Genomic DNA, 15,233 nt, shown 5'->3' with positions numbered 1-15,233 from the left:
TCCCCCCCCCCCCCCCCCCCCCTCGTTGGCTCCAAGCGGCTTCCGTCTGGGCGCGCGGCCTTGTGGGGCTCGTAGTCCGCGGGGTCGAGTCCCGCTCCCGGTGGCTCTAAGCGACTTCCGTCCGGGCGCGCGGCCTTGTGGGGCTCGTAGTCCGCGGGGTCGAGTCCCGCTCCCGGTGGCTCTAAGCGGCTCCCGTGCGGGCGCGCGGCCTTGTGGGGCTCGTAGTCCCCGGGGTCGAGTCCCGCTCCCGGTGGCTCTAAGCGACTTCCGTCCGGGCGCGCGGCCTTGTGGGGCTCGTAGTCCGCGGGGTCGAGTCCCGCTCCCGGTGGCTCTAAGCGGCTCCCGTGCGGGCGCGCGGCCTTGTGGGGCTCGTAGTTCCCGGGGTCGAGTCCCGCTCCCGGTGGCTCCAAGCGGCTCCCGTCCGGGCGCGCGGCCTTGTGGGGCTCGTAGTCCGCGCGGTCGGGTCCCCCCTCCCGGTGGCTCCAAGCGGCTTCCGTCCGGGCGCGCGGCCTTGTGGGGCTCGTAGTCCCCGGGGTCGAGTCCCGCTCCCAGCGGTTTCAGGCGGCTCCGTCCGGGCGCGCGGCCTTGTGGGGCTCGTAGTCCGCGGGGTCGGGTCCCGCTCCCGATGGCTCCAGGCGGCTCCCGTCCTGGCGCGCGGCCTTGTGGGGTTCGTAGTCCCCGGGTCGAGTCCCGCTACCGGCGGCTCCAAGCGCCTCTCCTCCGGTCGCGCGGCCTTGTGGGGCTCGTAGTCCGCGCGATCGGGGCCGGCTCCTGGCGGCTCCTGTCGGCCCAGCTGCGGCGCGGAGAGGCCCGCGAACCCCATGGCTGCGCCCCCGGCGCCCGCAGACGCCGCCCCGCCGGCCCCGCCGCTCCCCCGGCCGGCCGAGGAGAGCGAGGCCGCGAGCGAGGACCGGTAGGCGCGGCGCCGGCGAGCGGGGGCGCGCTCTCTCCCGTGCACGCGGCAGCGGGAAGCGGGCGGGCGCGGGCCGCGGCCCCTCGGGGCTGGCGCTGGGCCTCCGCGCGGAAGGCGGCGTCAGTCCCCTCCGCGCACGTGGCTGCGTCGGACAGCGCGGGCGGCTGTCGCGGGGGTCCCAGCCGCCGCGTGCGCGGACCTCCACGCCCGGGCCTGCCGACGCTGGCCCCCGGCGCGAGTGGGCGGCCCAGCCGGCTGTGCCTTCCTGACCTTCCGGCTTAGGCGCGGGGGGTTCAGCCCTGCTCGGCCGGCTCCTGCCCCGCCGGGCCGGGGCTCTGCTGCCTGCGCGTGGGGGGACCCTGAGGCTCTGCAGGGCTTCGCAAGAGCACGAAGAGAGGGAGCTGCGGGGTGCAGGGGAGGGCCGTCCCCGGGGCCCGGTGCGGAGACGCTCCCTGGTCCCTTGCGGCCGTGGCCGTCCGTGGCCGCGCGGTGGCAGCAATCGCACCTCCTCCCTCCGGGTCTGAGCGGAGTCCCCTGGGGAGGCGACGGGGCGGCTCGGGCACCTCTTCCCTGCGTGCCAGCCGCCACTCAGAGGCAGACCCCGAGTGCCTGGACTGCAGGGCCGGTCTGGGTGCTGCTGCCTGGGGAGGGGGCCCTGTCCTGGGGAGGGTCTCTCCACGGAGCTGCCGGGCTGAGCGCCTTTCCCGGCCCTGCGGGAGTGAGTCCTGTGTCCTCTCGCCCGCCCTCCCGGTGGGCAGTGGCCAGGAGCGCGCCATGGCTGGGGGCCAAGAGGACTCGAGTCTGTTCACCTGCCGGTTCCCAAGTGGGTCTTTGATCTAACTCAAGGCGGGAGAGGCTGCGGGCAGATAAGCCCTGACGGCGTGAGGGGTGGCAGCGTCCGCCTGGGCCTGCCTTGTGCCCAGATGGTGCCCTGGGCACAGTGCCACGGGAGGTGGAGACTGTTGCCCTTCGTCAGCGTGGTCACGGGGGCACAGTGGGGAGCTGGGACTGCCGGCAGCGAGTGTAACCACAGCACCCTTCGTCCAGGGCTGCGTCTGGACTTCTTGCCCCTTTCCTGGTCCCGTCCAGGGCTGCTTCTGCCCCAGCCCAGTGGCTCTCCTTGCTGATCCTCAAATGTGTCCCCCCACCCCGCCTTCAGTGCTGCCCCGGTGTCCCAGGCCGCCTGTAGCTGGTGTCCAGGTCTGTCCCGACACCCCCAGGCTCCCCACCACTGCTCCGGTTTCTCCTTCCGCGTCTTTGGGCTGCGAAGGGCGGTCTGTCTGCCTCGTCCACCGTTTATGGCCTCCCTGGCCCTCACGGCTCCGTCTCCACACCTGCCGCAGAGCTGGCCCCGCTGGTGCAGGACCCAGTCCCCAGTGGTGGCCGCAGTGACTCGTGGCTGTGGTCGAGACGTGGGGAGTGGAGGGAGGCTGGAGGGACCTGCCCAGAGCAGCCGGAAAGAGTCCTGCCGAGGACAGGTTTCCAGGGTGGCGGGATGGGCCAGTGCAAGCCCCCCACCTCCCAATCCCCCGTCACCCCAAGAAAGCCGCCCGAGCAGCACCGTCCCTGAGCCAGTGTGGAACCCTGGGGTCTGGCCCACGTGGGCTCCTGTGGACCAGCTGCTGCCTCCCCCCTCTGGCCTCGTTCTATTCGTCTGGCGAAACTTCTCTCAAACCCGGCCGGGGGTCAGGAGGTGCCGTGCTACGGGTGTTGGCTGGGAGGGTCCTCGGGGCACGGTGACCCGAGTGGCAGGAGAGCAGCACGGAACCACAGCAAGGCGGGCGAAAACCTTCCCGCAGCGTCTGCTCCACGCCACGGCTCTTTCTCCAAGGTCCGTTTCAAGCGTACCAGGTCCCCGCCGTTGGACGTGGTTTCTGACTTCACTGGCGTTGCAGACAAGTCAGTGGGGAGCAGCTCTGCACAGTCGGTGCTCGTTTCCTCACGATGACGTCACTCATGGGGTCCTTGTCACTGATGCAGCACCTGCTTTGGTCCTTGTGACCCTCCCGCAGTGCCCCTGTCGCTGTCCTTGAGGAGAACGAGGCAAGCGGCGGCCCCATGGTGGGCGGTGAAGGGTGCTGAAGCGCAGAGTGGGACGGCGGGCAGGTGAGGGGGCAGGAGGGGTGTCCTGAGGTGACTAGAGCAGCCTCCGGCACCACCTGCCTCAAATAGCCCTGACACCTGTGGTGGGAGGGAACCTCGGGCAGAAAGGTGCGTGGCCAGGCGGCTCCGCCAGCAGCCCTTGCGCCCTGTCGTGGTCTGGGAGTGGCTGTTCTCTGGCCCTTCCCAGCCCTGGTGAGTGGGGACCCGGCGGGGGCAGGGGCGGTGTTCTGGGCGTATAGGTTGGCAGATATTGGCGCTGGGGAGACCACAGCAGGGCAGTCTGGAAGTCACCTGCTTTGGAATGGCCAGAAGGTCCTGGCCCTCCTTGCCATGGGCTGCGTGGCCAAGAGACCAGCTCTGTGGAGGGGCACGCTGGACATCGTCCTCGGCAGGGTGGCCTGTGGCAGGGCCAGGCAGTTCCAGGACAGAACCTGGTGGTTCCGTTAGCAGCTGCTTACCTGGGCTCTTGCCTCCCTTTCTGGGGCCAGCACAGCGCTGGCTTCCCACAGACCTGTAGCCGCCTACCCAGCCTGCATCCTGGCCCGCTGGGGCATCCAGGGTACATGCCAGGCTGACCAGCCTGAGTCCACTCTGCTGCTCAAACAGCCACGCTAGCGAACCCCCAGGAGCCCCAACTCCTCACCCGCCTGTGGGTCGGCCCCGTCCCGTCTCCCCAGCCGGCGGCGTGGACAGCCAGCTCCCGGGAGTGGGTCGGGAGGTGACGCTCCTGTGCACACAGACAGGTGCCGCGTGGCAGCTCCCCAGGGGCCACCTTTCAGGTGTGTGGACCCCGTGTAAAATCTTCCCTCTCCCCTGAGCCCCTGACGGCCCCTGTCTCCGTGCTGGAAGGCAGCGAGCAGAGAGACTGTCATGGCACACGCCATTGCTTCATCCCTCCCCGGGGACAGCAGGGATTTCAGCTGTGACACCTTGCTCAGGCGGGGCTGGCTCCTGGAGCTGGGGGCGGGGCGGGCACTTACTCTCGGCTGGTGCAGAGGGTTGAGTTTCAGATTTGTTTATGCCTGTAGGAGACACCTTGGGGCCAGGGGTGGGGCGCCCAGCTCAGCACTGACATTCGGGTCACCTACCGAGAGGCGCCTCCCATGTCCCGTCTTGGCTGTGGGGCTGGGCTCTGCAGCTGTTTCCACGGAGTTCTGGGAGTTCTGGGAGAGTGCAGGCGCAGGAGCACGGTGGCCCTCAGGCCCACGGTGGGTGTGCCGCCCCCCACGGGAGGGCCCTGCGCGCTGAGGGCTGCCCTGGGGCTATCCAGGCCACACCGGCACAGCCAGTGCTATTAATATCAGGCGTGCACAGGCCCCCGGCTCGGTGATCCGCTTATGCCTGGCCTTGGCCTCGGAGGACAGTGGTGAGTGTGTTCCCTGCGTACGGTGGGGTCACAGGGGCCTCCCAGCTCTGCGCCCCCCCTTGCCTTACGGCAGCCGCTCTGCCTCCCTCACCAGCCAAGGGGGTCCCCCCATGGAGGGGCCGTGTAGGCGGCCAGAGCTCCTGAGCTGGCCTCGGGGCCACTGTGAGTGTAAGAGGTGGTGACGCCCCCATAACTGCCATCCTAGAGCCACACGACACAGAGCTGGGGTCCCCCCGCCGTCCAGGAGCTCCCACCCCGGGACCAGTGCCCGCCCGCGCCCTGCGCCATGAGCGCCCCCCGGGCTTACCCCGGCGCCAGGATCTCAGGGTGCTGGGCCCTTGGCACAGAAGGCAGGTGAGTCACGGCAAGGAGGCCCCGCGGGGGCCCCCTTCACGGTGGCCTTGGTGGGCTGCGTGTCTGTGGGTGTCAGGAAGCAAACGGGCTGCGGCCGCGCTCAGGCGCTGGGCCGAGCTTGGGCCGTCGGTCACGCTGCGTCTTGTGCGGTTGTGGCTCACAGCCCTGGGTTGAAATTAACTTTCCTCACTGTGGCCAGAAGCACCCTGGTTCATCTGTGGACAGGAGATGGGGCTTTTGTGCTACTTTGCTTTCTCAAGGGGTCTCTTGTGGACAACGGCGTGAGGCTTGGTCCCGGGCTCCCCGAGGCAGACAGGCTTTGGAGACGGCAGCGGGGCGGGCTTGGTGCGGACGCAGCCTGAGCCTGCGGTGAGGCCAATTTCAGGCAGAGCTGCCCCTGGCCTGGCAGGTGTCCCACCCTGTGGGCACCGTCCCCAGGAGCATGAGCCGTGGCAGGGATCCGTGGTGGTCATTTCAGCAGTATGAGGAACAGTCACGGGTGGGGACCCGAAGGCCCCTGCCAAGACAGGTGTGTGTGAGCGCTCGCCCCTGGGCCCCAGGGCACGGGGCGCTGGGTGCTGCTGGGGGCGTCATCCCTGAGGTCTTGCCCTTTGGGAGTCAGATTTTCTTTGCTGGAGTTTCCTCCCTGAGGCTGAAGAGAGAGGCGATTCCCTGCAGATGGTGGGGTTAGGCACAGAGGGGAGGGGACCGCCTGGGTTTGTTCTCTGCCCGCCGTGGCCTCCAGGGCCACCGGAGCCGCCCTGTCTGCTCAGAACACACCGCTGCTGTGGGCCAAGGCGACCCCAGTCCAGTCTGCCCCGCTGTGGCCACCGACCATGGCCCGCTGGGAGGGGCAGCCCCCAAGGAGGAGCCCTGAAGGCCCGTTTGTTTACCTGGGGATCCGTGTGCCCCGTGAGCAGCAAGCTGCCCTCCCCCCAGGGGCCCAGGGACGTCATTGCTTTCGACTGCTGGGTCCCACTGTCTGTTCCCGGCTGAGTGGGCTGCAGGCCCCGGCCGGGCCGAGTCCTTGCGTGCTGTGGGTGGCTAGCTGCTCCCGTCCCAGCACCGCCGCGCGTGTGTGCACGCGTATGTGTGTGTGTGTGTGTGTGTGTGTGTGGGCCCAGCCCTGCTGCTGACGCCAGCGCGCAGCTCCGAGAGCAGAGGGAGGCTGAGCGCAGCAGCCCGCGGATCATCCCCGCGCTCTCCCGCCCGCGCCCTGGGGAGCTGGAGCAGCAGACCTGCCTCCGTCTCCAGGGAGACGCGGCTGGTTCTCTGGGGCCGGGACTCGCCGCGTCCTTCTGTGGGCCTGGGAGCTGCTGCTCCTTCCACCGCCCCAGGCGAGCCACAGACGCCACCTTCCCGCCCCGGGCACCGCTCGCTGGCGCTCTGGGAGGTTGCGCAGCCGGAGACACGGGTGTTCTGGAGCTGGAGGGAGTCGGGCTGCCCCAGGGGCGGGAAGACGCTTGTCTTGGCCCGTGTCCCCAGCCAGGCACCAGCCTGGGGAAGCGTGGCAATGCCCCCTCGGGGTCACGGCAGTGACAACAGGACAGCAAGCTTGAAAGACAGACTGGTGTGGTTTTGATGACAACGCGGCACGTGCTTATAAGACACTCGGATGAGGCAGGAGTCCCTGTTCCACATGTGGGCACCCAGGGAGACCCTGAGCGCGCCTGGCCCGTGCGGGTGTCTCCCTGCGCGGATGCTCGCGGGCAGACGCCTCCGCTTGCCGGTGTCTGCGGACGGAGCTGCCCCTCCCGAGGGTCCGCTTTTCCCGCCTGACCCTGCTGCTCCGAGGATGCCTTTCCCTGTCCCCCCGCAGTGTCCCCCCGGGTGTGGCATTTCCAGCCGTGGTGGACACGCTGCTCCTGCAGGCGCGTCCTGCACACCCACTGCACGTGGGACCCGGGCTCCGCCCTGCCCGGTCAGTGGCCGCGTGGGTGGGCCGTGACCTGCGGGGCCAAGCCGCCGACCCCTGTGCTTCCTGCGCAGGCCTGAAGCATGACGCTGGGCCACTGTGGCCGGCCAGTCCCTCAGGCAGGGGACAGAGTGTCTGTGTCCCGTCCCCCCAGCATCCGAGCCGCTCAGAAGACACTGGGCCGTATCGGGCTGGTGCCGGCCACTGCACCACGTCGAGCCTCCCAGAAGCTGTCCCCTCCCCGGGTTTGAGGCCAGGGCCCCCACCCACTTGGGGATGTGAACCAGCTGAGGGAATTAGCAGGGCCCAGAGTGTCAGCTCAGCGTGAGTGACGCGTGTGGGTGTGACTTTCCTCAGGTTGGGTTTCCAGCCCCTCCTCCCCAGGCAGCCCCGACAGCTGTGTGCAGGTTCCGCCTTGGGGACCCCGCAGGGACCACAGCAAAAGAGGGCGGGTTCCCCTTAGGTCTTTCAGCCCAAGACCCCGTCCTGCACTCTGACAGCCAGAGCGGCTGGGCCACAGGGCCACCCTGCCCTGAGCACTGCTGTCCCTGGCGGGCACAGGTCCTGGCTGAGCCCCCAGCCTCCCTCTCCCCAAGCCACTCGGCCTCTTCACAGTGTGGCCCCTCACCTGGGCGCACACGGCCTGCTCTGGCCTCGCCTCCGCCCGTGGCTGCCTCCTGTCTCAGCCGCTGTCCTCCGGGGCAGCAGTGACTGCCTGCTCAGAGCGTGTCCCCGCTGGGGAGAGGGACGGGGCCTCTGCTGGGTCGTCATCGTGCCTCTTTCACGTGCCCACCCTGGGGGGACGGGGCACAGCCCGGCCCAGGCGGGTGGCCCTGGGACGTGTGTCTCCTCGTGTCCCTGTCCTTTGCCGTTGCCCAGTGGTGGTCCGAGGCCCTGTGCCCAGGCCAAGCCACGAGGGTCTGTCTGCCCAGCGGGCCGAGGCCCCCCGCTCTGCCGGCGGGTTTCCTGTGCGCCCCAGCCGGCCTGCCCCTCTGCCCTGCCCGTGTGTGAGGGTGCCCATGGCCAGGGGCCAGCGAGGCTGCCAGCCCGGGGCCGAGGCCAAGCGTGTCCTTCTCTGCAGCAGCAACACGGAATCCCTGGACAGACTCCTCCCCCCCGTGGGCACCGGGCGCTCGCCCCGGAAGCGCACGACCAGCCAGTGCAAGTCTGAGCCGCCCCTGCTGCGCACCAGTAAGCGCACCATCTACACGGCAGGGCGGCCACCCTGGTACAACGAGCACGGCACCCAGTCCAAGGAGGCCTTCGCCATCGGTGAGCGTGGGGAGCGTGCAGCCCACCGTCCGACACCGGGGCCTCCTCGAGGGGCTCAGCTGTCCTCTCCCCGAGCGGGTGGGTGTCTCTGGGCCTGTCCGTGCAGCCCACCTGCTCCTGCTCACAGGGCGTCTCTGCTCCTCCCCGCAGGCCTGGGAGGCGGCAGTGCCTCCGGGAAGACCACCGTGGCCAGGATGATCATCGAGGCGCTGGACGTGCCCTGGGTGGTCTTGCTGTCCATGGACTCCTTCTACAAGGTGAGGCCCTGCCCGGCCCCCCAGAGTGTCCACAGACGCAGGCTCCGGGCCTCCAGGCCCCTGCATGGCTGCCCCTGCCCGGCCCCCCAGAGTGTCCACAGACGTGGGCTCCGGGTCTCCGGGCCCCTGCGTGGCCGCCCCTGCCCCAGCTCCTCGGCAGCCTCCCCCGACAGGTGCTGACCAAGCAGCAGCAGGAGCAGGCCGCACACAACAACTTCAATTTTGACCACCCGGATGCCTTCGACTTTGACCTCATCATTTCCACCCTCAAGAAGCTGAAGCAGGGGAAGAGCGTGAAGGTGCCCATCTACGACTTCACCACGCACAGCCGCAAGAAGGACTGGGTAGGCCGGGTTGAGGCCTGGGGGAGCTGCGGGCGCGCGAGCTGGGCGCCGGCAACTCCCCGGTTCCCTTGCAGAAAACGCTCTACGGCGCGAATGTCATCATCTTTGAGGGCATCATGGCCTTTGCCGACAAGACGCTGCTGGAGGTGAGGGTCCCCTGGGAACGCCCGCCCCTCGCTGTCCCTGCTCCTCCTGCCACGCACCGTTTGCGCACTTCCTGCAGGAAGGCTCCGGCGCCCTGTCCCCTAGGGGCGCAGTCCCCTGTTCTACCCCATCCCAGAGGTGCACGATCCCCTGTCCTGTCCCTGAGGCCTCCGTTCTCTAAACTGCCCGAGCCGGCCGCTCCTCACCGCGGGGAGGGCCCAGTGGTGCCACGAGTGGTGGAGTGTGGCTGCCGGGTTCCCACTTCCACCTGCGGACGAGGCCTGTGCTCAAACCTGGCCTGTTCTTTTTTTGTTGAGACAGAGTCTCGCTCTGTTGTCCGGGCTGGAGAGCCGTGGCGTCAGCCTCGCTCACAGCAACCTCCAACTCCTGGGCTCAAGCGATCCTCCTGCTTCAGCCTCCTGAGTAGCTGAGACTATAGGCGCACACCATCCCCGGCTAATTTTTCTATTTTTATTTGCCCAGCTAATTTTTTTTTCTATTTTTTAGTAGAGACAGGGTCTTACTCCCCTTGTAGTCCTGAGGGACGGGTGAGGACCCAAGGCCAGTGAGTTTGAGGGAGTTGCGGTCACATGGGCCTCCAAGGGCAGAACTGAATCTGAGTCAGGTCTGCCTGGCCCCAGGGCCCAAGTCCTGCCCCTGGCACAGGCCCAGAGGACCCCATTGTTCTGCACATAGCAGTGCCCAGTCCCCCACACGGCCACTTCAGGTGCCACCTGCTGTGTGCTGAGTATCAGGCCAGACCCTGAACTCACCGAGCCCCAAATTTCCCAGTGTGTTTGTGGGAGCTTCGTCCAGTGAACATGCTCCCCAGCCCGTTCCTCCCGTGCCTAGGAGACAGCACTCTGCCCCCAGACACCCGCTCCCCATACACACCCCACACCCACGCCCACCCCTGCTCCCGCCAGGCCCAGAAGGTGCCCTTGCGCGGGCGGCCCTGGGCCTGGCACACAGACCAGGTCTCGCTGCGGGAGCTGGGCCTGGCGCCTCCACACTGGCCGCGCTGGTCACAAGCCCCACCCACGGGCTTGCCGTCCCCATCCAGCTCCTGGACATGAAGATCTTCGTGGACACGGACTCTGACATCCGCCTGGTGCGGCGGCTGCGCCGGGACATCAGCGAGCGGGGCCGGGACATCGAGGGCGTCATCAAACAGTACAACAAGTTTGTCAAGCCCGCCTTCGACCAGTACATCCAGCCCACCATGCGCCTGGCCGACATCGTGGTGCCCAGAGGTGAGCCTGCAGGCTGCCTGCGGGGGGCAGGCGGGTGGCCCGGCCCCCGTCACCCTCCTCCCTGTCCCCCCCAGGGAGCGGCAACACCGTGGCCATCGACCTGATCGTGCAGCACGTGCACAGCCAGCTGGAGGAGGTAGGCCGCCCGGCGAGGGGTCCGCGTCCCTGCAGCCCGCCCCAGCCCCAGTGCCTGCTTCCCTGCCGCCACCGCCCACAGCAGCCTGCTCAGCCAGCCCCTGTGTGTTCACAGTCCCTGCAAGGTGCCAGCCCCGAGTGTCCTGTGCCTGCTTGGGTGGCCTGGTCACCCCGCTCAGCCCCCGCCTGTGTGCTGGGCAGGGGCCTGGGCTCCCTGAGGGGATGGGGGAGCACGGTGCTCAGGCCCAGCCCCACGGTGCACCTGGCCTGAGCCTGGCCTTGCACAGAAGGGCATGCTCCTGCCTCTCCCAGCCTCTGAGGGTGAGGGGAGTGGCCAGGGCTGGGGGGGTCTCGGTGCTGAGTCCCCTGTGGAGCCAGAGCGCCTCTCTTTCCCCGTGGGTCACCCTCGGAGTGATGGCCCCAGCGGAGCTCCCACGTGCCCTGTGGCATTCTGCGGCTGGGCCTTGGATCCTGGGTGGGCTCCGGGCACACCCCGTAGCAGCCTATTGGAGGCCTGAGGCCTACAGAACAGAGCCCAGGGGCCCTGGCTCTGCCCCAGCCCAGAACCGCAGGCCCTGGCCCAGGGCGAGAGGCCACTAGAAGCTCACCACCTCCCCTGGCTGGCCGTGTTCCCATGGGGCTGCAGCGTAGCCATTCCTGGGTGGGAGCGGCCTGGCCAGCTGCCCTGGTCACTGACACGTCACCGTTCCCTTGTGTCTCCCTGTGCTGCTGCCCCAGCGTGAACTCAGCGTCAGGTAAGACTTGAGCAGCGGTCGCACAGATGGAGGCATTTCCAGCTCCACACGGAGCTCCGGGGCTGGGCTGTGGCCCAGGCAGGCGGGCGGCCCCTCCCCAGACACAGCGGGGGTGGTGTGGCGCAGTCCCACCGCTGCCTTTGCCTCTCCTTGCTGGCAGACGAGGACACTGAGGCACAGAGTTTAAGTAGCATGCCCAAGGTCACGCAGACCTTGCTGGAGCCTCCCCCAACCCCGGGGACCATCTCTGGATTCGACTGCACAGAGCACAGCTGTTCTGAGACAGCACTTCAGGCTCCCAGGGCAGTGACCACAGGCACGACCGCAGACAGAGGGTGCCTGTTACGGCCCCTCCGACCCATCTCATGGGGCCGTCGACTCTGTCTGGGTGGTGAGGACCTGGCCCCCCGTCCCTGCCCATCCTGGTCCTGCCCTGTCCCACCTTTGTCCTAGAGCCCAGTGCGACTCAGGCCAAGAGGAGCAGTGTTGTTGCTGCAGGCAGCAAGCTCTGCCTGGGCTGGGGTTGCCTCCTGCAGCCCCACCACGCGAGCAGGCAGGCTGGGAAGTGAGCACCTGCCTGGCGTGGCCAGCCACGAGGGACCTGCCCTTTCCCAGGCTTTCTGTGGAGTTGGGAGGCTTGCGGCTGGGCCACCTGGTTGGAGAGCCTGTACACTGGTACCCTCGCCCTGGCTGCCCCCAGGGTTCACTGTGGTTGGAAATGCCTCCAGGGCCCGTCCGCCAGCTGTGCACCCTCCCCACCGCCACCCCCCACCTCCTGTCCCCGCATGAGGCTCTGCTTGGCCCCCACCAAGACCCACAGGGCTTGTCACGGCAGTTTCCTCTTGAAGCCTTTGTTCTCAGAAAAAAAAGTTTCCAGGGTTTCAACTTGAGAAAAACGCCTGAATGTGGCCAGCTACAGTTTCCATTCTCTGGTCAGCCCAGGAAGCGGTGGCCAGAGGCCCGACGCGCGGCTCGCGGCCCAGGAAGTGCTGCTGGTGGCAGCAGGGAGGGCTGCGGGGCTGGGCGCGGCTGGCTGGCGCTCCGGCCCGGCCTCATCCTCAGGCCTCGTGACCGCCCTGTTGACTTCTGCCGGGACGGGCCCTGCTCCCCGGACTAAGTGGGCTTTTCTCTGTTCTCTTCCTCTTCTGTGTAAACCCCGTCTCCTGCCTTGTTCCCTCCCCGAACGCGCTCTTCACCTGGCGAGCAGAGGAAGCTGCGTTGGGATATGTGAGCGGAGTGTGCTCTGATTGTAGTGTTGCCGTGTGCGCTGCTCCTGCTGCGCCGCCCCCAGCCCCGCACCTGCCCCTGCGGTGCGCCGGCCGCGCTCCCCGCACCTGCCCCGCCCCGCCCCTGCTCCTATTCCTGCCCCGCCCCCTGCTCCTGCCCCGCCCCGCCCCTGCTCCTATTCCTGCCCCGCCCCCCGCACCTGCCCCGCCCCCTGCGCCTGCCCCGCCCCGCCCCTGCTCCTATTCCTGCCCCGCCCCCTGCTCCTATTCCCGCCCCGCCCCGCCCCCTGCACCTGCCCCCTGCTCCTATTCCTGCCCCGCCCCCTGCACCTGCCCTGCCCCGCCCCCTGAACCTGCCCCGCCCCCTGCACCTGCCCCTCCCCGCCCCCTGCTCCTATTCCTGCCCCGCCCCCTGCGCCTGCCCCGCCCCCCACTCTAGCCCTTCCTCGTGGCCCTACCCTCTTCCCTCTCCAGGCCTGGGGCAGCAGGGCGGGGCAGTCAGGCGACACTGAGCCAGCTTTGCCCTCCTCTCCTGAGACGGGCCACGCACCACCTGGAGGATGAGCCAGGGCAGGGATTGAGCCAAAGCTTAGTCGCCCCACAGAGAGGCTGGGGATGAGGGCCCATCCGCGGGACTCAGATGTGTCTGCATGCCTGAGCCCACCCTGTGCCTGCCCTTTTCTGCTTGAGCCCGGGAGGGTGCTGGACTGGAAGGGGACGCCTCACGGCCCAGCCCCTGGCTTCCTGCCGGACAGTCGCTCCGCCTCCCGCTGCCCTTTTACCTTTGCCCAGGGGTTGAGGTGGGGGGACATCTGCCCCTCAGGGCAGCCGCAGGGAGGCAGCCAGGTGCCACCCTGCACATCCAGCGGTGCCCCCACAGGTGTGGCCTCACAGTGACACGTGCTGTCCTGTGGGGGGAGGGGCTGTGGGAGAAGACACCGCTTCTTCAGTGTCCCCAATTGGCTTGTGTCCCCAGGGCTGCACTGGCCTCAGCCCACCAGTGCCACCCCCTGCCGCGGACGCTGAGCGTTCTCAAGAGCACGCCGCAGGTGCGGGGCATGCACACCATCATCAGGTGAGTGCCCACCTGCAGGGCGGGGGGCCCGGGGGTCCACCCTCTGCTGACCGCTGGCCCCACAGGGACAAGGAGACCAGCCGCGATGAATTCATCTTCTACTCCAAGAGGCTGATGCGACTGCTCATCGAGCACGCACTCTCCTTCCTGCCCTTCCAGGTGCGCAGCAAGCGGGGTGGGAGCGTCGGACCCGGGCTGGGGAGGGGTCCTGCACTCACGGCGCCCCACGGTCTGTGCAGGACTGTGTGGTGCAGACCCCGCAGGGGCAGGACTATGCCGGCAAGTGCTACTCCGGGAAGCAGGTACTTGCCCGGGCGCCTGGGGGCGGGCCGGCGGCTGGGGTGGGCGCGGGCTCGCTCAGCCCCTCTGCTCCCAGATCACGGGCGTGTCCATCCTGCGGGCCGGTGAGACCATGGAGCCTGCGCTGCGTGCCGTGTGCAAGGACGTGCGCATCGGCACCATCCTCATCCAGACCAATCAGCTCACGGGGGAGCCTGAGGTGCCAGGACGGGGCTGGCCTGGGGGCTGCGGGGACGGGGAGCCCGGGGCGGAGTCAGAGGCGGCCTGCGGGAGGGGCCGTGGGCCCCCCCCACGTGGCCCTGACCCGCGCTACCTGCAGCTCCACTACCTCCGGCTGCCCAAGGACATCAGCGACGACCACGTGATCCTCATGGACTGCACGGTGTCCACGGGCGCCGCGGCCATGATGGCTGTGCGCGTGCTCCTGGTGAGTGGGCCCCAGGCGGGCTGCAGACGGTCCCGCGGAGGACTGGGACTCACCTGCCCCTTGTGATCCGCAGGACCACGATGTACCGGAGGACAAGATCTTCCTGCTGTCACTGCTCATGGCAGAGATGGGCGTGCACTCAGTGGCTTACGCATTCCCACGTGTGAAAATCATCACCACGGCCGTGGACAAGCGAGTCAATGACCTTTTCCGAATCATCCCAGGCATCGGTGAGGCTGCCTGGGCCCCTTCGGCAGAGCGTGGGGTAGGGGGTGGCCCCAGGAGGCCCTGCCATGCTGGCTTCTTTCTCTAGGGAACTTTGGTGACCGCTACTTTGGGACGGACGCGGTCCCTGATGGCAGTGATGAGGAGGAAGTGGCCTCCACAGGTTAACTGCCCAGGCCGAGCCACCCAGTCCGCACCTGACTTCCGCTTACCCCAGGATTGCAGTATACAACACATAACTTAATTTTTAAAATGTCATCAATATAGCTTACTCTACGCATTTTATAAAATAAAGCTTTAGAAAAATGGAGGTGTGGCTGGTTAGTTATGGCACGGGAGTGGTACCTGGCCAGATGTGGCTTCTGGAAGCTCGCCCGGCTGCAGGAGCCAGGAGCCTCGAGGCCCTGGCCTCCCCCCAGCAGGACCAGGCAGTCCCAGCCTTGCACTTGTGCGCCCCCAGCTCTGTGAGATGGGTCCCCTAGAACCACACAGCTTAGTGTCCACCTGGCCTGGACCTGGGAAGGGGACAGGGCCACCTGGGGCCCACAAGAGGCAGCCCCACCCTGTGACGGTTCCCCGCTACCCACAGATTTGTACCATCAAGGGACCCAGCGGAAACTGGTGTGTGGGCGGCCGTGGGAGGGAGGCCCCGGCTGCAAGGAGCGGGCCAGGCCAGCTGTGCAGCTCAGGACTAGGCGCCAAGTCCAGCCCTGCAGCCGCTGCTCCTGCACTCAAGGATGCTAGGCTTCCCTGGCCACCGCCAGACGTCCCCCCATGGAGAGCCTGCCTGGGTGTGGTGTCCACGATGCATACGTGCGCACGTGACACCCAGTGCTCGTGTGGGCCGTGGGCTCAGCCATGGCAGATGGGCTGGGACCCTGAGGCAGACTCCCTCCTCTGTCCCTCCAGACCTCCTCTTGCCTCTTTCCTGCTTCCCTGGTCTCCCCTCCCCCCCAAGGCCTTGTCATGGAAAAGCTTGAGAGGGGGTGGGGACAGGAAGTCACCGGGTGGAGGCCAGGCCAAGGCAGGCAGATAAAGACAGGAGGCTTGTCCAGGGGGCAGCCAGCCACCACCGGGGACAGAGGACCAAGGTAGGGCTCAGAGGTCAGCAGGAGGGTCTTCCCTCCCTGCCCTGGTGAGTAGACCCCTCTCCCCTCCCTCCCTCACTC

At 68.0% G+C, this 15,233-nt stretch overlaps 1 protein-coding gene across 6 annotated transcripts; it reads left to right on the top strand.

Annotated features, from left to right (window-relative positions):
- Positions 1-777: 777 nt before the first annotated feature.
- UCKL1 (uridine-cytidine kinase 1 like 1) lies at positions 778-14,370 on the top strand. 6 transcript variants are annotated; one of them, XM_069496492.1, is made up of 16 exons: positions 3,782-4,382; positions 4,588-4,736; positions 7,733-7,923; positions 8,074-8,180; positions 8,354-8,524; positions 8,599-8,670; positions 9,732-9,921; positions 9,996-10,057; positions 10,795-10,811; positions 13,014-13,112; positions 13,178-13,271; positions 13,352-13,414; positions 13,489-13,611; positions 13,732-13,839; positions 13,913-14,069; positions 14,153-14,370. In XM_069496492.1, the coding sequence occupies exons 2-16, from the start codon at positions 4,669-4,671 to the stop codon at positions 14,230-14,232; spliced, it is 1,602 nt and encodes a 533-aa protein (XP_069352593.1). In that variant the 5' UTR covers positions 3,782-4,382; positions 4,588-4,668; the 3' UTR covers positions 14,233-14,370. The 6 variants fall into 6 exon arrangements, with proteins under 6 accessions (XP_069352591.1, XP_069352592.1, XP_069352589.1 ...); XM_069496490.1 differs by lacking the exons at positions 3,782-4,382; positions 4,588-4,736; positions 10,795-10,811 and adding exons at positions 778-913; positions 12,019-12,038 and having other exon boundaries at positions 7,736-7,923; XM_069496491.1 differs by lacking the exons at positions 3,782-4,382; positions 4,588-4,736 and adding an exon at positions 778-913 and having other exon boundaries at positions 7,736-7,923.
- Positions 14,371-15,233: the final 863 nt, after the last annotated feature.

The sequence above is a fragment of the Eulemur rufifrons genome, chromosome 20 (assembly GCF_041146395.1).
Source record: "Eulemur rufifrons isolate Redbay chromosome 20, OSU_ERuf_1, whole genome shotgun sequence".
Taxonomy (NCBI): domain Eukaryota; kingdom Metazoa; phylum Chordata; class Mammalia; order Primates; family Lemuridae; genus Eulemur; species Eulemur rufifrons.
Note: the sequence above shows the minus strand (reverse complement) of the source record. Positions and strands in the feature narration are given on the sequence as shown.